This window comes from Piliocolobus tephrosceles, chromosome 9 (genome assembly GCF_002776525.5).
Source record: "Piliocolobus tephrosceles isolate RC106 chromosome 9, ASM277652v3, whole genome shotgun sequence".
Lineage (NCBI taxonomy): Eukaryota > Metazoa > Chordata > Mammalia > Primates > Cercopithecidae > Piliocolobus > Piliocolobus tephrosceles.
In genome coordinates this window covers 14651190-14675567 of record NC_045442.1, presented here as the reverse complement: position 1 = coordinate 14675567, position 24378 = coordinate 14651190, and the positions used below count along the sequence as shown (strand labels likewise).

Genomic DNA, 24378 nt, shown 5'->3' with positions numbered 1-24378 from the left:
AGACAGGCAGATCACTTGAGGTCGAGGTCAAAGCCAGCTTGGGCAATATGGCAAAACCCCATCTCTACTAAAAAATACAAAAAGTAGCCAAGTATGGTGGCACACACCTGTAATCCCAGCTATTCGAGAGGCTGAGGCACTTGAACGCAGGAGGTAGAGGATGCAGGGAACTGAGATCGTGCCACTGCACCCCAGCCTGGGCAGCAGACCCAAAAAAACAAAAACCAAACCCACACACGATCAGACATGCACACAATTCTTCACGGCTCTCCTTTCCCTGCCTCTACAAAATGAACCAAATTTTAAAATCACCGATAAAATATTAACAAGAGGCGGGGCGCGGTGGCCCATGCCTGTAATCCCAGCACCCTAGGAGGCCGAGGCAGGCGGATCACAAGGTCAGGATATCAAGACCATCCTGGCCAACATGATGAAACCCCGTCTCTACTAAAAATACAAAAAATTAACCGGGCATGGTGGCAGGCACCTACAGTCCCAGCTATTCGGGAGGCTGAGGCGGGAAAATGGTGAACCCGGGAGGCACAGCTTGCAGTGAGCCGAGATCATGCCACTGCACTCCAGCCTGGGCGACAGAGCGAAACTCAGTCTCAAAAAGAAAAGAAAAAAGATATTAACAGGAACTGAGGAACTGGAGCAGCATTATTTTCCTCAACTCTACTTACTTCTCTGGCGGGCCTCTTCTCCACTCAGAATCTGCTTCAGGTCCTTTTCTCCAGGTGCCTTCTGAATCTCTATCCCCCCAACGAGAGTCCTCCATTGACAAAGTGAAAAAGAGGCATTATATTGGTAACCATTTACTATTACAACTACTGGTATTACCATTCAAATATTTTTTGTACTTATAACAATATGAAGCCCTTAAATAAGCAAGTTTTAAAATTTTATTTATTTTTTAATCTGAGATCAGACTGATGCTACAGGGAAATTAGTAGTCTCATATATTGTGGGTGACCTTACAAACTGATATAACACTGCTGGAAAGCAACCTGGGAACACACACCTCTACAGATTTCCTTCAACTAGAAATCCCCTTTGAAGAACGTGAAAAAAGCCCCGTACCCTGAAATGGACACCACAGGGCCTACTAAGCAAAGAAAGGTGGAGACATTTTATTTAATGTCTAAAGGGGGTGGTTAAATTAAAAGTACTTCTCTATTCAAAGTACTCTGATGGGTCAGGTGCTGTGGCTCACACCTGTAATCCCAGCACTTTGGGAGGCCAAGGCAGGTGGATCACAAAGTAAGGAGATCAAGACCAACCTGGCTAACAGGGTGCAACCTTATCTCTACTAAAAATACAAAAAATCAGCCGGGCATGGGCCAGGCGCAGTGGTTCACGCCTGTAATCCCAGCACTTTGGGAGGCCGAGGCGGGCGGATCACAAGATCAGGAGATTGAGACCATCCCAGCTAACACGGTGAAACCCCATCTCTACTAAAAAAATATAAAAAATGAGCCGGGCGTGGTGGCAGGCGCCTGTAGCCCCAGCTACTCGGGACGCTGAGGCAGAAGAATGGCATGAACCCGAGAGGGGGAGCTTGCAGTGAGCCAAGATCGCGCCACTGCATTCCAGCCTAGGCAACAAAGACTCCCATCTCAAAAAAAAAAAAAACGAACAAAAAAAAAACAAAGTACCTTGATGACATTAAGAATTGTGAAAAGTAAATCTGGTACACCCTTTGCAGGGTAGGATGCATACACAATTTTAATCATAAATATCCTCTGACACATTGTGGCTGGTCGTACAAATGTAACCTAAAGTCATTATCAGACAAGTGAGAACTCTGGAAGATATTTTAAGAGATCTGATGATAGGGTGGGAAGACTAAAATAAATATTTAAAAGCTGGCCAGGCGCAGTAGCTCACGCCTATAATCCCAGCACTTTAGGAGGCTGGGGTGTGTGGATCATTTGAGGCCAGGAGTTCGAGACCAGCCTGGCCAACATGGTGAAACCCTATCTCTACTAGAAATATAAAATAATTAGCTGGGCATGGTGGCGGGCGCCTGTAATCCCAGCTACTTGAGAAGCGAGGCAGGAGAATCACTTGAACCCGGGAGGCAAAACTTGCAGTTACCCAATATCGCACCACTGCACTCCAGCCTGCACTAGAGCGTGAAGCTCTGTCTCAAAACAAAACAAAACAAAACAAAAACTACAAAGCTAAGAATAAGCTACAGCCTCAATTTGTGAATAAAAGAACCTTTATTTGATTTTTTTTTTTTTTTTTTGAGATGGAATCTCACTCCTTTGCCCAGGTTGGAGTGCAGTGGCATGATCTCAGCTAACTGCAGCCTCTGCCTTCCACGTTCAAGCGATTCTTGAGCCGTAGCCTGCCAGGGAGCTAGGACTACAAGCGCCTGCCACCATGCCCAGCTAATTTTTGTATTTTTAGTAGAGGTAGAATTTCAACATGTTGGCCATGCTGGTCTCGAACTCCTGACCTCAACTCATCCACCTGCCTGGGCTTCCCAAAGTGCTGAGATTATAGGTGTGAGCCACCACATCTGTCCCTCTATTTGAATTTTTGAAAAAATGTCTTGGCAATGAAAGTCTAAAATAACAACTAGAGATGAGAAGCAATGAAAGACAAGAATGGCCAGAAAAACAGTTAGTCCCAGGTCATCACAGCTAATGATTCTGGACTGTCTCTTAAGGTGGGGGTTGTTCTAAGAGACTTTCCCAAGTAAACACTTTGAGAGAAAAATAGAAACGTAACAGTCAAAGGAATTTATGGGCACCATAATCGAGGGAACAAACATAGCCAGAAGGCCAAGTTTCTCCCATCCCCGATGCCTGCCTTGCCAATTTATACTCAACAAAGAAAGCAAGGTTTTAGAGGATATAGTACAACTATTACAACCGCCAAAGACTTTTGAAGGATGGCTGTTATGGCCATTAAACAAGCAAAAAGAAATAACTCTGCCTCCTGGGCTCATGCCATACTTCCATCTCAGTCTCCCAAGTAGCTGGGCATGCACCACCATGGCCAGCTCATTTTTGTATTTTTTGTAGAGACAGGGTCTCACTATGTTGCCAGACTGGTCTCGAACTCCCAGGCTCAAGTGATCCGCCCACCTGCCTCGATCTCCCAAAGTGCTGAGATTATAGGCGTGAACCAATGTGCCTGCCCCAGCAGATCCAAGAGCAGAATGGTCCCAGCTGATGAGCAAACAAATTGAACCAGGATCTCAGAGAACCTGGTACAAACAACAGATGAAGAGAATGAAAGAAACATTAAAGATATAAAGAGAACTTTGAAAGAGCAAGAACAGATAAAAAGGAGAACAGTTTCCTTAAATTAGGAGATTTTTGTCTGCTCTAAGGAAACTGAATCCTTAGACCAAAAGGGCAAAAGACCAGAAAGAAACAAGATGACCAAACACTCAGGTGTCTAAACACAGTCTTAGCGACAGTTTTAACTTCCTTTACTGCAAGTACGGAGAAAAATAATGTTTCCAAGGAATGAAACAGTATCTACAGAATAAGAGGAAGACTAGTATCAAAAATCCTCCCCTCTGTAACACTGTGTACTACAAAGAGAAGCAAAGACCTCTATTATTTCTGAAAAGATGATTTTGAACTGGCCAAATAATGAACTATCCATTGTTCAACCGTGAGAGAAAAAACCTGAGACATACGCAAAGACATTCTGAAAACAACTGATCAAGAATCAAAAAGTACTCACAAAGGGAAAACATGATGCAGTGTAAACATACTTGAGACTAAATAATGTTTGCTAATATGGATATAAAATTTTAAGTGAATACTAAGAGGAAAGATAATGTGTAATGATCTAGAAACAAAAATACCCAGTTCACTGCAATAAAATACAAGTCAAGGTATGCTCATGATTTTTTTTTTGTTCTGAAAGGCAAAGGAAAGTTGTATTTTATACTGTGGAAGATTTTTTTTAAATGTAGGAAAAAATTAATGGTGGCCGGGCACAGTGGCTCACGCCTGTAATCGCAGCACTTTGGGAGGTTGAGGTGGGTGGATCACCTGAGGTCAGGAGTTTGAGACCAGCCTGGCCAACCATGGTGAAATTCATCTCTACTAAAAATACAAAATTAGCCGGGCACGGTGGCACAGGCCTGTAATCCCAAGTACTCAGGAGGCTGAAGCAGGAGAATCACTTGAACCTGGAAGGCAGAGGTTGCAATGAGCTGAGATCACGCCATTGCACTCCAGCCTGGGCAAAAAGGGCAAAACTCTGTCTCAAAAAAAAAAAAAATTAGTGGAATAGAGAAAATAAAAGTGAACCTAGAGGCCAGGCATGGTGGCTCATGCCTGTAATCCCAGCACTCTGGGAGGATGAGGCGAGTGGATCACAAAGTCAGGAGTACGAGACCAGCCAGGCCAACATAGTGAAAAACCCCATCTCTACTAAAAATACAAACATTAGCCAGGCATGGTGGCACGCGCCTGTAATCCCAGCTACTCGGGAGGCTGAGGCAGGAGAATTGCTTGAAACCGGGAGGCGGAGGTTGCAGTGAGCTGAGATTGCACCACTGCACTCCAACCTGGGCAACAGAGAGAGACTCTATCTCAAAAAACAAAACAAAAACCTAGAAAAGTTCTTCAAGTTTGGCTTAAAGAAAAAGGAAGTGGTGCCAGGGACATAGAAGCAAATAAAAAGCTCCAAAGCAAGTGTTAGGAATAAAACCAAATACACTAGTTACCATGTTACATTCAAGTAAATTAAACTATACTCTCCCCAAAAAAGGGAAGGTGGGGGGGGGGCAGAGGGGACATAAAACAGAAACAAGGGGCTGAAAATGTACAAAAGGGTGGACAAACACATGTGCAAATGCTAACTAAAAGGATAATCTCAGAAGCTTCCTCACATTCCTAAGGAAACATTCCCATAAACTAACAAGACGCAGCATATTTAAACAACAAAACAGCTGATTTCATGCACACATAGAACTTTGTGCCCAACAGAAAAAAACATTCATAAAAACCTGACCATGGTTTTAGAACACAAAGGAAAATGTATTATTAAATTCCAAAAACTTGTAAATCATACAGACATTTACTGAATACCAAGGAATTAAAACTACAAATTAGCAGTAAGAATAACCTAAACTGAAGACACATAAATAACTAGTATCAAGTCTAGGCATACAGATAAGCATTTGATACAGGTGTGGCAAAAACAGAGGAGCAGAGAAAAGGCATGCAAGACATCCTTGAGCTTTTTGAGTGAAAGGTAAGCAAGCAATACTTTAAGGGGCAAACAGGGCACCTCCCAAGCAAAAGGAAGAGCGTGCAGACAGATGCCACAGACACAGAATAAAGCAGAAAACTTGCTCTCCAATGGCTGGTGCACAGGTGACTAAGAAGAAAATAGTGTCAGACGAAACTGATGAAAACGGCAGCAACATGAAAGACTGCTAAGGCGTGTTTTAAAACCTTTGGCTCTCAGTAATGAGTATCAACCAATGAAAGGTCTGAAGCCCAACCGCAGGCACAGTGATCAAACATGCTGTATTATGAAAAATCAAGCAGATCACAACGTAGAGGAAGGTCTGAAGCTGGAGGAAGATGATGATGAGGGAGACTAGTAAGTAGACCAACAAGTACTGCAGGTAAGAAAAATCTGAATTAAGGCAGTAATGTAGGAAAAGAAAAAAGGAAGAGCAGGTTCAAAGCTGTGACAAAGCAGATACCAGTAACACCAATCAGGAGAGGGAATTCCAGACACAAGACAGAGAAAGGAACACAGGTCCGTTCTGAACCTTAGTGCAATTAAAAATCAGCATTTAGAGCTGAGTTTGAATCACCTAGGAATCCTGTTAAATTGCATACTTTGATTCAGAAATTTTGGGGCTGGACCTGAAAGTCTGCGTTTCTAACAAGTTCCCAGGTGCTGCTGACAGCTGCTGGCCACCAAACACATCTTTACCTACCAAGGAGCTACAGAACTCATCATCCTCTAAATTCACGATGATGTCTTTTTTTTTCCCCGAGACAGAGTCTTGCTCTGTCACCCAGGCTCGAGTGCAGTGGCGTGATCTCGGCTCACTGTAACCTCTACCTCCTGGGTTCAAGCAATTCTCCTGCCTCAGCCTCCTGAGTAGCTGGGATTACACGAGCCACCACCGCACCTGGCTAATTTTTGTATTCTTAGTAGAAACAGGATATTACCATGTTGGTCAGATTGGTCTAGAACTCCTGACCTCGCAATCCACATGCCTCGGCCTGCCAAAGTGCTGGGATTACAGGCATGAGCCACCACGCCCAGCCAGACGATGATGTCTTTCAAGGAACTCAGCAGCACTCCCTCTTCTGTAGCAAACTCAGCAGTGCCATGGACAAAACTTTCATGACATGCACACACAAAAGTATGCTTAACCCTGTAAAATTCCATCTTTGCTAAGACAAGTATAATTCTTTCCCCCTTAGGTGCCTTCTGTTCTTTGGGAAGAGAAAACTACCACATTAAAAAGAGAGGTGAACATGGGCTGGGTGCGGTGGCTCGCACCTGCAATCCCAGCACTTTGGGAAGCCGAGGCAAGCAGATCGTTTGAGGTCAGGAATTCAAGACCAACCTGGCCAACATGGTGAAACCATGTTTCTAATTTTAGTAGAAAATTTTGTGTTTTCTACTAAAAATACAAAAATTAGCCAGGCATGGTGTTGGGTGCCTATAATTCCAACTACTCGGAAGGCTGAAGCAGGAGAATGGCTTGAACCTGGGAGGCAGAGGTTGCAGGGAGCCGACATACAGATCACACCACTGCACTCCAGCCTGGGCAATGAAGTGAGACTCTGTCTCAAAAAAGAGAGAGAGAGAGAGAGATGTGAAAATAACTGATTTAAATACATTTACATAGGTATCATGGAAGAGAACTGGGTGATAAAAATACATCACAATTACAAAAATCAGCCAGGCGTGGTGGTATGTGCCTGTAATCTCAGCTACTCAGGAGGCTGAGACACAGGAATCACTTGAATCCGGAGGCTGAGATTGCACCACTGCACTCCAGTCTGGGCAACCTGGGTGACAGAGCAAGACTGTGTCTCAACCAAAAAAAAAAAAAAATCACATTAAAACAAAAGAAAATCAATAAACCCTATACTCACCTTTCTAGAAAGTGAACTATCGCCAAGTCTTCTCTCTTCCTCTCTACGACGTTCTCGTTCTTCAATTTCCAACTCCCTTTGGCGTTTTTTCCTTTCCACTTCTTCTAATTTCTTCACCCGCTCCTGATACTCTCGTAGTTCTTCCTCGCGTTTTGCTCGTTCAGCGCGCTCTCTCTCTTCCCGCTCTAGACCATTGATTAGGGTTACTAAGTGTGCCTCCCAGCCATATCTTCCCCCAATGCTAGTTCTACTTTTCTGGTATTAAACAGGTAGCATAATGTACAAGTAAAAGAATTTTAAAATAGTTTGTAATCAGCTACATGACAGAACACAGTCAATAAAACAAGTACTACACCCCTCAACTATAGTTTTATAATAAGATACTAGAATTCCTGAGCAATCTGGGATTCCAGATACAGCATCATTTAACAGCCATCATCTGGAATGTATTCCTCAATAAATGTTAATACACAGAATACGGTGATAAAAAACAAAAAGTATTAATTTTTAAAAGAACATCAAATGTGTGGGGAAATGTTGGTAGATGATGTAACAACTTCACATACAGCAAACCGGGTTCTGAGATCCAGTTAATTACCGTGCTAAAAGGCCAATTACCTTGATTCCTGTATTTTCTACATAAGATGACTAAAAACTAGATCTAACACCGACCTTCCATTAGCACCCCTCCAATCCTTTTCGACCTGTGTACCTTTTAGCATTTGTTCTTCTGCCCTTCTTTGCTCCTCCTCTTCTTTTTCTCTATAATATGTTATTCTGCGTTCTTCTTTACGTTGCCTTTTCCGTTCTTCCAATCGATTATGCCTTTCTTCTGCTAATCGCTCTTCAAACTGTTTAAGTTTTTCCTGCAATCGAGGTAACCCCCAACCCAAAAAGGACATATTTTGTCAAGAGCAACAAACTAGCAGAAAGCTATTAGGTTTACAAAAGACTCTCAAGTGTATTAGAATCATTGAAAGCAACCTCTCAGAACAAAAACTCTAACTTCCAAATGACCATTAACTAGTCAGCAGGCCGAATTTTAAAAAATTTAAATTGTTGATATTATCTACATCCAGTGGGTTTCTTTATACAAAATAAATTCAATGATCAAATTAGAACCTAAGCCCGGGACATTTTGATCTAGTTTTTTCATTTCTAACAAAAACAGTAAACAAAACTTGTATTAAACAATGCATTCAACTTTCACCTTTAGAACAATTTCTTTAGGTGATTGTTTTGCTTATAAAATATTATCCAAAAAGTTCTACTATTATCTGAATGACCGTTATACATAGTAACTCAAGACAGAATATACCAATTTGTTAAGGGAGAACACTTAAGCCAATACTAGAAAGCTCACGAATCAACATTTCCCAAAAATCAGCAAGCTCACCTCATAAACAGACTGCCGTGCAGCTTTGAGTCGCATTACAAATAAATCTCTGTCTTCAAGCATTCGTGACATTCGATTCTTATGTTCAAGAGCCTTTTCACGTTCTAGCTGCATTGTAGTAATCTGCAAGTACAAAATACAGTGAAATTTCAAAGCATCACTTTTTTTTACTCATCAACCCCAAATTACTCACAAATACTCTTGAAAAATTAGAAGCTGCTTCACTGCCCCTTCTATCATGCCATAAAAACAAAAGCATTAACTACCATCCATGTCAACAGGTCCCCAGAAGGCAACTAGGGGCAAGAGGTAGACAAAGTAATCCTGAGGCATTTAGGAGAGAGAGTTTTTAGCCCCACGAAACCAGGAACTTTACAAAGGAAAAACTATGATATACGATACGGACACACCTTGGAGGCACTGCAGGTTTGGTTCTAGAGCACCACAATAAAGAAAATATTGCAATAAAGCAAGTAACACAGATTTTTTGGTTATCCGATGCATATAAAAGTTTACAATCTATCAAAGTATACAACAGCATGTCTATCTAAAACACCAATGTACACACTTTAATTTTAAAATACTGTAAGTGGGATGCAGTAGTATGCTGAGGCAAGAGAATCACTTGAGCCCAGCAGTGCAAGATCAGCCTGGACAACATGATGAGACTCCTGTTCTCAAAGAAAACAAAAAATACTTTATTCCTAAAAAATGCTAGTGATCACCTGAGCCTTCAATGAGTCATCATCTTTCTGCTAGTGGAGAATCCTGCCCCAATGTTGACGACTGTTGACTGATCAGAGTGGCGGGTACTAAAGGATGGGATGACTGGTAATTTCTTAGAATAGGTAACAATGAAGTTTGCCACACCGATTGCAACCTCTTACAAAAGATTTATCTAGCATGTGGCACTGGTTGACAGTTTTTAATTTAAGAGTAGAATTTTGGGGCTGGGCGCGGTAGCTCAAGCCTGTAATCCCAGCACTTTGGGAGGCCGAGATGGGTGGATCACAAGGTCAAGAGATCAAGACCATCCTGGCTAACGGTGAAACCCCGTCTCTACTAAAACATACAAAAAACTAGCCGGGCGAGGTGGCGGGTGCCTGTAGTCCCAGCTACTTGGGAGGCTGAGGCAGGAGAATGGCGTGAACCCGGGAGGCGGAGCTTGCAGTAAGCTGAGATCCAGCCACTGCACTCCAGCCTGGGCGACAAAGCGAGACTCCATCTCAAAAAAAAAAAAAAAAAAAAAGAGTAGAATTTCAGTTTGATCCAATCGTCTCAAACCCTGCTGCTGCTTTATCAACTACAGTTATGGAATATTCTAAATCCTTTGTTGTCAGGTCAACAATGTTCGTAGCATTTTCACCAGGAGATTTCAAGAAACCACTTACTTTGCTCATCCATAAGAAGCAACTCCGCACCCAGTCAAGCTTTATCATGAGACTGCAGCAATTCAGTCACATCTTCAGGTTATGGTCTTTTTTTGTGGTTTTATTTTATTTTTTTTGAGACAGGGTCTGTCTCTGTCACCCAAGCAATAGAGTGCAATGGCACCACCTCAGTTCACTGCAACCTCCACATCCTCCCACCTCAGCCTCCCAAGTAGCTAGAACTGCAGGCACACTCCACCACGCCTGGCTAATTTTCCTATTTTTTTGTAGAGACAAGTTTTCACCATGTCGCCCAGGCTGGTCTCCAACTCCTGGACTCATGCAATCTGCCCACCTCAGTCTCCCAAAGAGCTGGGATTAGAGGTGTGAGCCACCCCACCCAGCGTATACATCTAACTACTTCTCTTGCTGTTTTCACCACATCTGCAATTATTTTCTCCACTCTACTCATGTACCCCTCCAAGTCATCCATGAGGCTTGGAATCAACTTCTTCCAAACTCTTGCTAATGTTGATATGTTGACCTCCTCCCACAAATCACAAATGGTCTTAATGGCATCTGGAATGAAGAATTCCTTCCAGCAGGTTTGCAATGTACTTTGCCCAGATCCATCACAGGAAACACTATGGCAGCTACAGCCCTATGAAATGTATTTCTTAAATAATAAGACTTGAAAGACAAAAGTTATCCCTAGATCTGTGGGCTGCAGAATGCATACTGTGTTAACAGGCATGAATACAAACATTAATCTCTTTTATACATCCCCATCAGAGCTGTCATATGATCAGATGCATTGTCAATGAGCAGCAATATTCTGAAAACTCTTTCTTTTTTTGAGCAGTAGGTCTCAATAGGGAGCTTAAAATATTCAGCAAACCATGCTATTAACAGATATGCTGTCATTCAGGCTTTGTTCTTTCATGCACAGACCACAGAAAGGGTAGATGCAGCATAATTCTTTTTTTTTTTTTTTTTGAGACGGAGTCTTGCTGTGTCTCCTGGGCTGGAGTGCAGTGACGGGATCTCAACTCACTGCAAGCTCCGCCTCCCGGGTTCACACCATTCTCCTGCCTCAGCCTCCTGAGTAGCTGGGACTACAGGCGCCCGCCACCTCGCCCAGCTAGTTTTTTGTATTTTTAGTAGAGATGGGGTTTCACCGTGTTAGCCAGGATGGTCTCGATCTCCTGACCTCATGATCCGCCCATCTCAGCCTCCCAAAGTGCTGGGATTACAGGCTTGAGCCACCGCGCCCGGCCGATGCAGCATAATTCTTAAGGACCCTAGGATTTTTGGAATGATGAGAATTGGCTTCAACTTCCAGTTAGCAGCTGCATTAACCCCTAAACATTAGTGAGCATACCCTTCAATGCTCTGAAGCTCGGCACTGACTTCTCTCTACATATGAAAGACCTAGTTGGCCATCTTCTTCCAACAGAAGGTTGTTTCATCTACACTGAAAATCTATTGGCTGGGCACCATGGCTGACCCCTGTAATCCCAACACTTTGGGAGGCTGAGGCAGGCGGACTGCTTGACTTCCAGAGTTTGAGACCAGCCTGGGAAGCCTGGCAAAACCCCGTCGCCACTAAAAATACAAAAAAAAAAAGCTGGCATGGTGGTTCACGCCTGTGGTCCCAGCTGCTCAGGAGGCTGAAGTGGGCACTTGAGTCCAGGGGGTAGACGTTGTAGGGAGCTGAGATCGCGCTACTGCACTCCAGCCTGGGTGATACAGCGAGACCCTGTCTCTCAAAACAGCAAGAAAATCTCTTGTTCAGTGTAGCCACCTTCATCAACTATCTCAGCAAAATCTTCTGAATAACTTGCTGTAGCTCCTCCATCAGCACTTGCTGCTTCACGTTGTACTTTCATGTTATAAAAACGGTTTTCCTTAAACCTTATGAACCAACTTTGGCTAGCTTCATACTTTCCTTCTGCAGCTTCCCTTATCTATTTACATATATAGATATATATTATACATTTATTGATACAGAGTCTCCCTCGGTTGCCCAGGCTGGAGTGCAGTGGCACAATCTCAGCTCACCGAAACCTCTGCCTCCCAGGTTCGCAATTCTCCTGCCTCAGCCTCCTGAGTGTCTGGGATTACACGTGTCTGCCACTACGCACGGCTAATGTTTGTATTTTTAGTCGAGATGGGGTCTTGCCATGTTGGCCAGGCTGGTCTCAAACTCCTAACCTCAAGTGATCCGCCCACCTCGACCTCCCAAAGTCCTGAGATTACAGACTTGAGCCACCAGGCCCAGCCTTTTGCAGCTTTCTAACCTCTGTCAGCCTTTGTAGTATTAACTGTTTTTTTTTTGTTTGTTTGTTTTTTGAGACGGAGTCTCGCTGTCGCCCAGGCTGGAGTGCAGTGGCCGGATCTCAGCTTACTGCAAGCTCCGCCTCCCGGGTTCATGCCATTCTCCTGCCTCAGCCTCCTGAGTAGCTGGGACTACAGGCGCCCGCCATCTCGCCCGGCTAGTTTTTTTTTTTGTATTTTAGTAGAGAGGGGGTTTCACCGTGTTAGCCAGGATGGTCTCGATCTCCTGACCTCGTGATCCGCCCGTCTCGGCCTCCCAAAGTGCTGGGATTACAGGCTTGAGCCACCGCGCCCGACCAATGTAGTATTAACTGTTGAGCGTTACAGCCTTGCTCTGGATCAGGCTTGGCTGAAGGGAATGTTGTGGCTGGTTTGATCCAGACCAATGAAACTTTTTCCAGGTCAGCAATAAGGCTGTTTCACTTTCTCACTGTTTATGTGTTCACTGGAGTAGCATTTTTAATTTCAAGAACTTTTCCTTTGCATTCACAACTTGATTAGTTCAAGAGGCCTAGCTTCCAACAGGCCTTCCTCACTAAGCTTAATCATTTCTAGCATTTGATTTAAAGTGAGAGACACGCGACTCTTCACTCGAACACTAAAAGCCATTGTAGGATTGTTAATTAGCCTAATTTCAGTATTATGTCTCAGGAGCCAGGCATATAGTGGCTCACACCTATAATCCCAGCACTTTGGGAGGCTGAGGTGGGCGGAACACTTGAAGTCAGGAGTTCAAGACCAGCCCAGCCAACATGGTGACCCCGTCTCCACTGAAAACACACTTGGGATGTTGAGGCTGGAGAATCACTTGATCCTGGTGGGGCAGAGGTTGCAGTGCACCAAGACTGCACCACTGCACTCCAGCCTGGGCGACAAGAGAATGAAACCGTGTCTCAATAAATAAATAAATATATATATATAAATGTCTCAGGGAATAATAGGAAGGCTCAAGGACAGGGAGAGAGAGTCAGGGAATGGCCAGTCAGTAGAACAGTCAGAAGAGACACAACACTTACAGATTAAGTTCACCGCCTTATATGAGAGTGGTTCGTGGCACCCCAAAATAATTACAACAGTAACATCAAAGATCAGTGATCACTATAACAAATATAATAATGAAAAAGTATGAAACACTTTTGAGAATTACCAAAATGTGACAGAGACATGAAATGAACACATGCTGTTGGAAAAATGGTGTCAACAGACTTGCTCAATACAAGGTTACTACAAACTTTTAATTTGTAAAAGAAAAAATAAGAATAAAAATAATAATATGGGGGGGCTGGAGGAGGCATGGTGGCTCACACCCATAATCACAGCACTTTGGGAGGCCCAGCCAGGAGATTCGCTTGAGCCCAGGACTTTGAGACCTGTCTGGGTAACACCACAAAAGCACAATAAAGTGAAGCACAATAAAACAAGGTTTGCCTATATATAATAAAATAAAATTGGCCGGGCGCGGTGGCTCACGCCTGTAATCCCAGCACTTTCGGAGGCCGAGACGGGCAGATCACGAGGTCAGGAGATCGAGACCATCCTGGCTAACATGGTGAAACCCCGTCTCTACTAAAAATACAAAAAATTAGCCGGGCGTGGTGGCAGGCGCCTGTAGTCCCAGCTACTCGGGAGGCTGAGGCAGGAGAATGGCGTGAACCCGGGAGGCGGAGCTTGCAGTGAGCTGAGATCCGGCCACTGCACTCCAGCCTGGGCAACAGAGCCAAACTCCGTCTCAAATAAATAAATAAAAATAAAATAAAATAATAAACATGACATGGTAATACCAAACACCATGGTTTAATTTTTAAAGGCATTTTAATCAATGCAAGATGATATATGGCTATGTCCATTCTGCCCTATGTGAAAAAATGGAAAGCTCCAAATCAACCCAATTTGGTCTGCAGCAATTTTCTAATTAGTTTTTAATATTTACATGTTAAGAGAATTATCACAAAAATTCCAACTTCTCCTGAAAAAATGGGAAGAGCTGGCAATCCTAGGTCCATTAATCTCCAGGTGACAACATTCAGATGAAACCAAGAAAAGGTTGCATTCTCCTATTACATTCTACACTGATGTTTGTCTCCTGCTTATGGTTACTTTTTTAAACCAGATCTGTTCACTCACTTTTATTACATATTTGGTGCCATAAGCATTTGTAAACTCTCCTTTTGTATTATTAAGTAAATATAATATACACTATAAATTAACAAAACTACAGAATGACCTGTTTAGTCACAAAAGACCACACAGTACACAATTCCATTTACAGAAAATGTCCAGAAGCAGCAAATCTAAAAGAGTAGTTTAGCAGTTGCCTAGGGCTGGGGTGGTGGGGAAGAATAGGGATGACTACTGCTAATGGTTTAGAATTTCTTTTTGAGATATGTTTTAAAATTAGATTGTGGAGATGGCTGCACAATTCTGCAAGTAAACTGAAAACTATGAGTTGTATAAACATGCCATACAATTTACTCATTTAAACTGTACATAAAGCAGTTTTTTGTAAAATGGGCTTTTCAGTTGTCCTTTGTTTTCCAAGTTTCGTTTGTAATCTCTATCATGAAATGTTCCATCTTTCTACCAATCTGTTCATAGGCAGCCATTAGAGCACCATTTCTAGCAGAAGAATACAAAATAAAGCAATTCTGACTGCTTGGTTCCATCACTGGCAGAGGATTTAATTACAATCTAAAAATATTACAATTAAATTAAAAACTTACTCTTTCTTCCTCTTGTTGCTCCCACAGATCCATGTCTTTAATTCTCTGTTCCTCGTAAGCGCTCTTTATCAAAGGAATTTCTTCCAAACGTTTGGCTCTTTCAAAATAGTCAATCTGAATGACATGACAACACATGTAGTTTTTAAAAATCTCTCTTAACTCGGTATGTTAAAGGTTTACCAATCCTTTCATTTACCTTCTTTTCTTGATTCTTTAGGCGTTCCTGAAGTTCTTTCTTTTCTTTCTCCAGTTGTTCAACCTGTTTAGCCATGATAAAATCTGGATCCAATTCCTCAAGGTCCTAAAAGGTAATACAAATCCACAGTTGTTAATAAGGATAAACAAGCAATGCCTAACATAACTCACTGCTTTCTAGAATAAAATCCTAAATTGCTTTGTTACAATGGACGATAATTTAGGAAATGTGAAAACATTATACAATAGCCTTATTTCCACTTGACCATAAGGAAAAAAATATCCATACATCTTTTTCTCACTCCTCCAACCTACATCTACCCACACTCCACTCAACAGGGTAAGCAAACGTAATCAGAAAACCCAAAATCTGAAATGCTCTAAATTTTAAAACTTTCTGACCACCAACACGGTGCCACAAGTATAAAATTCCACACCTGACCCAGGTGACAGGTCAGTAAAAATGCATTAAAACTTTGTTTCACGCACAAAATTACGTAAAATAGTGTATAAAATTACTTTCAGGCTATGTGTATAAGACGTCTATGAAACAGGCCTTGTGTGGTGGGTCGCACCTGTAATCCCAGCAATTTGGGAGGCTGAGGCAGGTAGATCATTTGAGGTCAGGAGCTGAAGACCAGCCTGGCCAACATAGTGAAACCCCATCTCTACAAAAAATACAAAACCTAGCCAGGCGTGGTGGCACACCCCTATAATCCTGGCTACTTGGGAGGCAGAGGCTAGAGAACTGCTTGAACCTGGGAGGCAGAGGTTGCAGTGAGCCACTATCATACCACTGTACTCCAACCTGGGCAACAGAGTGAGACTATCTCCCACGAAGAAAAAGAAAAAAAAAAAAGTCTTATAAAACAAATTAATTTCGTGTTTAGACTTTACTCCAATCCCCAAAATATCTCATTATACATACATGCAAATATTCCAAAATCCAAAAAAATCCAAAATCTGAAAGATATCTGCTCTCAAGCATTTTGGGTAAGGGATACGCAACCTGTTCTGTGATTAACATATAGTAGTTAAAACTGCACAGAGCAGGCTGGGTGCGGTGACTCACGCCTGTAATCCCAGCACTTTGAGAGGCTGAGGCAGGCAGGTCACCTGAGGTCAGGAGTTCGAGACCAGCTTGGCCATCGTGGTGAAAAGCTATCTCTACCAAAAATACAAAAAATTAGCTGGGTGTGGTGGCAGGTGCCTACAATCCCAACTACTTGGGAGGCTGAGGCAGGAGAATCACTTGAGGTTGCAGTGAGCCGAGATCACGTCACTGTACTCCAACCTGGGCGACAAGAGACTCCATCTCAAAAAACAAAAAAACACAAAACTTCCCAGAGCAATAAACATATGCTTACTCACAGATTTAGTCATGACCAGCTGTACCAAAATGTGTGAAATAACTCAACAAGCCAACGAATGGTACAGGACTATGGTTCTAAGAGTACAAAATACCTGGATAAAACTAGCTTTTTAATGACTAAAATGCTACATACTTCAATGTCAATATCTTTGAATGCTTTGGCACCCAGTTCTGTTTTCTTGATCTGCTCCAAACGCTCTCGAACAGTTTTCTTTTTGATTTGTTCATGTTCCTGTAAGATACGCTCCTTCTCTCTCTCCTTAGCTTCCTGGCGCAGCCTCTCTTCCTCAGCCTTCCGTACTTTCTGGAGTTCAGCTTCCCTCTGTTCCAATTCTTCCTTCTCACGCTGAATATTCAGACTCTCAAGGCGCTCTTTTCTTTCCTCAATTGTCTGGCGGCGAGCCAGGATTCGCTGGTGCTCTTTTCGTGAATTTTTAAGGTATGCAGTAACAGCCAACTGATGCTGTTCTTCTTTCTCTTGCTTCAAAAACAAATGAATTTTTTTAAATGACCAAAATTAACATTCTCTGGTATTAGGCATTAAAGAAATTACAAAATAATCCTGATGCATTTTCTATGCATCTGCATTTGATAATGGAAGATGACACTATCCAAGCTGTTTGTTTTGGGTATCAAATGCTATGGTGTTGCTCCTACTCAGTCTTTTAATAGCAATGACGCAGCTAAAGAAGCTCTCCTAGCTAAGACAACTTTTCACTGCACCAAACCTACCTTAGGTGTGTTCATTAACAGAGCTCACAAACAAGAAATAACTTGTTACAGGTAGTGGCTCACGCCTGTAATCCCAGCACTTTTGGGAGGCCAAGGTGGGTGGATCACTTGAGGCCAGGAGTTTTGAGACAAGCATGGCCAACATGGTGAAATCCTATCTCTACTAAGAATACAAAACATTAGCTGGGCACGTTGTACGTGCCTGTAGTCCCAGCTACACAGGAGGCTGAGGCACAAGAATTGCTTGAACTCAGGAGGTGGAGACTGCAGTGAGCCGAGATGGCGTCACTGCACTCCAGCATGGGTGACAGAGTGAGACTCCATCTCAAACAACAAAAAAAAAGGCCGGGCGCGGTGGCTCAAGCCTGTAATCCCAGCACTTTGGGAGGCCGAGACGGGCGGATCACGAGGTCAGGAGATCGAGACCATCCTGGCTAACACGGTGAAACCCCGTCTCTACTAAAAAAAAAAAAATACAAAAACTAGCCGGGCGAGGTGGCGGGCGCCTGTAGTCCCAGCTACTCTGGAGGCTGAGGCAGGAGAATGGCATAAACCCGGGAGGCAGAGCTTGCAGTGAGCTGAGATCCGGCCACTGCACTCCAGTCCGGGCGACAGAGCGAGACTCCGCCTCAAAAAAAAAAAAAAAAAAAAAAAAGAAAGAAATCAGTTAAGCAGGAGGGAAAAATCCACTCACGGTACTTCACTATTTGAGGAATCCTATGTCTACTCTACTGTTTCTGTAACATAATCCATACTTTTACATTACCTACACAGAGGAGTATTTTGTTCGATGGAAGAAAGCTCAATGATTTGTGTATTTGATCAAATAACAAAACTACCAAGTACAATTCTATAGGAAATATATCATAAATCCCTTCTCTCAGATACTGTCTCAAACCTCTTTGTGAAAGACATGGCGCAAGAGTCCCTCAGAACTTCTGGGATTTATTTCCCCGGGAAGATGCATACCAGTATATGAGCTGGTTTAATGACTTCAAGTGCTTTTGCAAGTACTGAGGACATGGCTGTCAGCTGATTTCTTATCTGCTCTGAAGGCATGCTTTGCAAATGAGGACCAATCGGAGCATCTTCTCGAGTAGCATAATTCAAATCAGATCCAAAACTCAGGGTCCGAGAAGTGTGATCAATACGAACCTTTAAAAATTAAATTATCAATGGTTAAATCCGTAAGTAAGCATGAAGTCAAAAAGTAACAGAAGAATGTCATATACAAAAGCTGGAAAAGTTCACTCAGTAAACTTTAAAATGGTATCACTGTACCAAAAGCTGAGAAACAAAAGATATGTGTCTTTCTAGTCCTCAAGGGCCTTCTCCTATCTCCTTACAGCACATACCTACCTGCAAGTCGCAATGCCTGGCTGCGTCTACTATGGCCCGTTCCAGTTGGAAAGCATCAACGAAAGGAACCAGAGAAGTCAAACGAGAAAACTCAATGCTCTGATAAATCTGTGACACCTGCATAGAAAACATAGGGTTAATAACACTAGTCACTATTTATTCAGCACTTTTTATGTGCAATCTCATGAGTCATTGGAAGTAGAAATTATGCCAGAGAATTTGTTAGCAGTACACTGTCAAAGCCAGAATGCTAATCCCAGACTATCAACTCTAAACCCCATGCTTTGAGAACCATTACCATACCATTCCTCAAACCTATCATCTTTTCAAATCCTAGTTGTCGTAAAACAAAAAAGTCTAAAAACCTGCTACTTACCAAATATATTTAAACACTTCTTACAGAATTTTTGTCTGAAGGAGACTGGCAGCATTACTTTTTATAGTTATACTGCTAATTAGCCTTCAATTATTTGTATAGCACATAAGAAATAACACTGCTCACATATATAGAAGCAGGTCAATGACACGTGCATAAATACTGAGATGAAAATATAATAAAAGGGCTGGGCGCGGTGGCTCAAGCCTGTAATCCCAGCACTTTGGGAGGCCGAGACGGGTGGATCACGAGGTCAGGAGATCGAGACCATCCTGGTCTACATGGTGAAACCCCGTCTCTACTAAAAATACAAAAAACTAGCCAGGCGAGATGGCGGGCGCCTGTGGTCGCAGCTACTCGGGAAGCTGAGGCAGGAGAATGGCGTGAACCCGGGAGGCGGAGCTTGTAGTGAGCCGAGATCGGGCCACTGCACTCCAGCCTGGGCGACAGAGCGAGACTCCGTCTCAAAAAAAAGAAAATATAATAAAAGGCCCTCCTTCCCAAATGAAACAAATGGAAAACAAAATGGGAGCACTTACTTAAGCCCCTGGACTAAAATATATGAAAAGGCTGTCTCATTCACTCACGGTGGGAGGATCTATTAATCCACGCTTCTGAATAGCTATGAAAGCTTTAAATTCATAAACAATATGACTAATTCCACTTCTTATGCCACAGAAAGTAATAGAAGTATGCAAAGATATATGTATGAAAGATGATCAATGCTACAAGACTTCTAACACGAAAAAAAAGAATCTAGTAATACAGGTTTTCATCAAGAGAGTCTGAATAAATACACCATGGTACCTTAAATGGAATAAGGTAGCCCATACATTACTAACAAGGAAAAATGCCCAAAGACAGTGTTTGACCAAAAAAACAATGGTGCGCTACAAATTACGTAAACATAATAATTCTGATTTTCAAAGTAATATAATAGACTAATTTTTGGCAAGGGCAGAACATGGGGAGGTTCTCACTTCCTAGGCAGTTCTAGATTTTTCCAGTTTTTAGTTTCATGATGAGCACACACAATCAAGGAAATTCCAATTCTTCCACAAAACACTTTATTTTTACCTGCTGCAGAAGGCGGAGGATGGTGTTGTTTTGCAGTTGTGGCACATACTGTTGCAATTCCGGTTCCTTTTCAGGTTGTTCCCTAACCCAATTTAGAACCTATAAAATTCATTAAGTTGAAAGAGAATTATCCTTTCTACATAATAGATACTAAAACATCTAAAACTCTTTCAGTTTTTTTAATATACGAAAACATCATCCAATGCAAAGAAATACAAAATGTATCATGAAGCTACTGATACTTGTTTGAAGGTGACTGGCAGCAATGGCTAAATTAGTCATGCTGCTAATTAACCTCCAAATGTTTGTTTAGCACATCAGAAATATCTTTTCTCTTGAAATAAAGAAAAAAGACAATGAAATGTGCACTGAATTCCAACACATAGGACAAAACTTCTCTCTTAACAAGTATCAATACAACTCAAAACTGCAATAAGGCCAACTCTGTGGTGGCAACCAAAACTTATATACAAAGGCTTACCTTTGTGACTCGCTCACACAGTTTTAATGGGTTAAATTCTACTTCAAGCCAATTGTAAAGGTCTTTCACTTCTGGGACAACATATTGTAGTACATTAAATCTGACCTACAGTAAGCAAAACAAAAGATGTAACTACCAAAGGAAATTTTCCAACTAAAATTCTGAACTTAGTATAAATGATAGCATTGGAAATCTGGAAAATGATTTAAAAAATCATCAAGCCTCAACCTCCTCTAAATTTACCAAAAATGAATCCAAAGTACAACTATGCTGGGTCTCTTGCCCCACGCTATGCACACTAACCTACGGTGAAAAGCCCCACAGGTATGTAAAAAGGAAATGAAACTCTAAAAAACACAACTACAACCAATTAAATATTCACAAAGACAACTACTGTGGCCAACAGAATATTTTATTACCAATAACAAGGAAAATACCAGAATTTTACTTTTATATAAATTGTCATACAAAAATGATCACGACAGCACTATTTCTAATAGCTCCAAACTGGGGAGAGTTCACATACTCATCAATAGGATAGTGCTGTCCTATTATTATGTGTTCACAAAATAAACAAAAATGCACAAAAAAGAACAACTACATAGAACACATGAATAAATCTCACAAACGTAACTGTGAGAAAAAGAATTTCACATATCACCCCATTTATATGGACTTCAATTTTACCATGGAATATGTCATGTTTTTTTGGAACTGTGAACCCAAGGACAGAATAACTGCAGGGACAGAGCAAAGCACAGAAGTGTGTACCCATAGAGAGTGGGTAACAAAACTGAGGCAAATGTTGGCAGATCGCATCCCCAAGTCAGGAGGGCGCCCACACACGCGAGCACTCAGGGCTAAGGTTAACTCTAATGTAAAATGGGTACAAGACTGACACCATTCTAACACTTCCCCTTTATAAGCATCCATGTATCTTGACTACAATAAGGTGTGGTATATGCACACAAATAAAATTCCCTAACTTGGAATCTACCTTTAAGAGAAAAAAAAAAAATTAACAGCTCTAATTTCATTCCTATCAAGTTATTTTAGATTATTCATGTAGCTCCCCTTCCAAATAGGGAATGTGAAAGGTTGCCATAATCTACTAAATTATATTTCTCACTAAAATACACAATTGGTTTACTTTCTGATTTAAAAGTCACTCTTAGGAATGTTTTGAGTCTTTTCCTGTGATAAGGGAATCCCTCTGTCTCACAAATTTGGTGATGGAAGCCTAACGCTCAGGTATTGACCTTGGATATATGGTCAACTCAAGAAGTTGATAAATGCCTCTTGGCAGTCAGCTAATCCATTCACGTGATACTAATGGGTATCCTCCTAAAAGTTTACACTCTATGGGCACAATGAGGACCCTAATCTAGATACCCTCGCTGCCGGTCCAATGCTACCCATGAGTGATCACTGATTGACTTGCTCACAGAGCTTTAGTGGCTTAAATTCTACTTCCGGCCAATTGTAAAGGTCTTTCGCTTCTGGGAAAACATATTGCAGTATATTAAATCTAAGTCTAAGAGATCTTTTTTTTTTTTTTTGAGATGGAGTCTCGCTCTGTCACCCAGGCTAGAATGCAGTGGCACGATCTCAGCTCACTGCAACCTCTGCCTCCCAGGTTCAAGCGATTCTCCTGCCTCAGCCTCCCAAGTAACTGGAATTACACGCACGCACTGCCATGCCCAGCTAATTTTTTTTTTTTTTTGTATTTTTAGTAGAGATGGGGTTTCACCACAATGGCCAAGCTGGTTTCGAACTCCTGACCTGAAGTGATCCACCCACTAGGATTAAAGACGTGAGCCACCACGCCTGGCCGAGATCACCTTTAACAGCAAGGTGACATGGATTATCTTTCCAGTGTGGCACATTTCTTCAGCTTTAAAAATTAGAAGCCAATTTTTTATTAGCAAATGTTTTATTTGCTAATGAAACCTCTTTCTCAAGACACTGCTGTTGCTTTATTACACTGAGTCCTGCATCCATCCCATAAACAGAAAGTTGAACTCTGGGCAGTAGCAGCAGAGAAAACATGGAGGCATACAAAGTAGAAAAAAAGCTGCTCTGCAGGGACTCTTCGCAAAAGTTAACTACAAAGCAAATCTGCATTACTATGTCATAAAAGAAAAATGACACTATCTAGAAAACGTATTTGTTCTTACTTATATTGACTACTGCAGAAAATTTAGGCCTTTTATCTAGCTTTTACCAGAGTAAATACAGGTGATTCCTCAGAATACATTTTTAAAATATCTGAGAGAGCTTGCCATTATCTTTTTGATTTTTTTAATTGCTCTATTCATGAATTAGGGACTGTTAATGATTTAAACTCCATTTTTGGTAAACATACAGCCAAGTTGATTTTTCCTTAATACTTTTCTCTAGTACTTATCCCTCTTTCTCTTATCCCAAAGTAATCTACTGGAGGTGATTCTAACAACCAAGTCCGACTGCTACAATGAGAATCCCTAGAATCTAAGCTCCCCTAGAATACAACTTCTCCCTTCAGTTTCACTTGCTAGGCACGTAATAGGCACTCAACAAATTTCCACTGAATGGAAAATTCCATCAATGTGAAACACTGAAAAGATACACACATCTGGCCAGCGTGGTGGCTCATACCCGTAATCCTCGCACTTAGGGAAGCCGGGGGTGTGGATCACTTGAGGCCAGGAGTTCCAGACCAGCCTAGCCAACGTGGCAAAACCCCATCTCTACTAAAAATATAAAAAAACCACTGCAGTGGTGCGCGCCTGTAATTCCAGCTACTTAGGAGGCTGAGGTAGGAGAATCACTTGAACTTGGGAGGTGGTGGTTACAGTGAGCTAAAATGGCACCACTGCACCCCAGCCTGAGCAACAGAGTTAGACCCCGTCTCAAAAACACCACCACCACCACCTCCACATCTTAGGCTCCACACTCTAAAACTTTTGTATTATATCTGCTGGGTAAAACCTAGAAATCTGCATTTTAAAAAGTATTTCACATACAATTTCACTGAATAACCCTAATTAAGTCCATACTATTTAATAACATAAAATGAAAGTTTAAAAGAGAAAAAAGTTGAAAATATTTTAGTTGTTCAGACACTGAACATCAGACACTGAAGGTAAGTCTACCTTACCTTCTCCCCTACTGATATGGTTTGGATCTGTGTACCCACCCAAATCTCATGTTCAACTGTAATCTCCAATGTTGGCATGTGGCCTGTTGGGAGGTGACTAAATCATGGGGGCAGTTTCTAATGATTTAGCACCATCCCCCTAGGCCCATCCTCATGATTAAGAGTTCTCTCAAGATCTGGTTGTTTAAAAATGTGTGGTACCTTCCCCCTCCCTCTTTCTCCTGTTCCAGCCATATATAAGCCACACCTGCTTCCCGTTCCCCTTCCACCATGGCGGTAATTTTCCTGAGGTCTCCCCAGATGCAGACGCCACTATACTCCCTATACAGCCTGTGGAACCGTGAGCCAATTAAACCTCTTTTCTCTATAAATTACCCAGTCTTGGGTATTTCTTTTTTGTTTATTTGTCTGTTTGTTTGAGAAGGACTCTCACTCTGTCGCCCAGGCTGGAGTGCAGCGGCACAATCTCAGCTCATTGCAAGCTCCGCCTCCCAGGTTCCAGCAACTCTCCTGACTCAGCCTCCTGCGCAGCTGGGATTACAGGTGAGCGCCACTACGCCCAGCTAATTTTTTGTATTTTTAGTAGAGACCAGGTTTCGCCGTGTTTGCCAGGCTGGTCTTGAATTCCTGACCTCAGGTGATCCACCTACCTCAGCCTCCCAAAGTGCTAGGATTACAGGCATAAGCCACCACACCCGGCCTCGGGTATCTCTTT

General features: G+C 42.1%; 1 protein-coding gene and 2 non-coding genes across 3 annotated transcripts in view; all 3 read right to left on the bottom strand.

Annotated features, from left to right (window-relative positions):
• EIF3A (eukaryotic translation initiation factor 3 subunit A) overlaps positions 1-24378 on the bottom strand; it is a 49559-nt gene that overhangs the window by 8892 nt on the left and 16289 nt on the right. Inside the window, exons 8-18 of the mRNA XM_023224456.2 lie at positions 20525-20629; positions 20044-20142; positions 18591-18707; positions 18201-18386; positions 16633-16980; positions 15129-15233; positions 14933-15046; positions 8506-8628; positions 7822-7975; positions 7110-7294; positions 684-772 (exon numbers count right to left, since the gene is read on the bottom strand). Coding sequence (XP_023080224.1) covers positions 684-772; positions 7110-7294; positions 7822-7975; positions 8506-8628; positions 14933-15046; positions 15129-15233; positions 16633-16980; positions 18201-18386; positions 18591-18707; positions 20044-20142; positions 20525-20629 — 1625 coding nt within the window. The remainder of the gene's footprint in view (positions 1-683; positions 773-7109; positions 7295-7821; positions 7976-8505; positions 8629-14932; positions 15047-15128; positions 15234-16632; positions 16981-18200; positions 18387-18590; positions 18708-20043; positions 20143-20524; positions 20630-24378) is intronic.
• Positions 18996-19123, bottom strand: LOC111550829. Its single transcript, XR_002734181.1, has one exon. It is a non-coding gene; the product is annotated as a small nucleolar RNA SNORA19 (small nucleolar RNA).
• Positions 20284-20412, bottom strand: LOC111550830. The gene has a single exon (XR_002734182.1). It is a non-coding gene; the product is annotated as a small nucleolar RNA SNORA19 (small nucleolar RNA).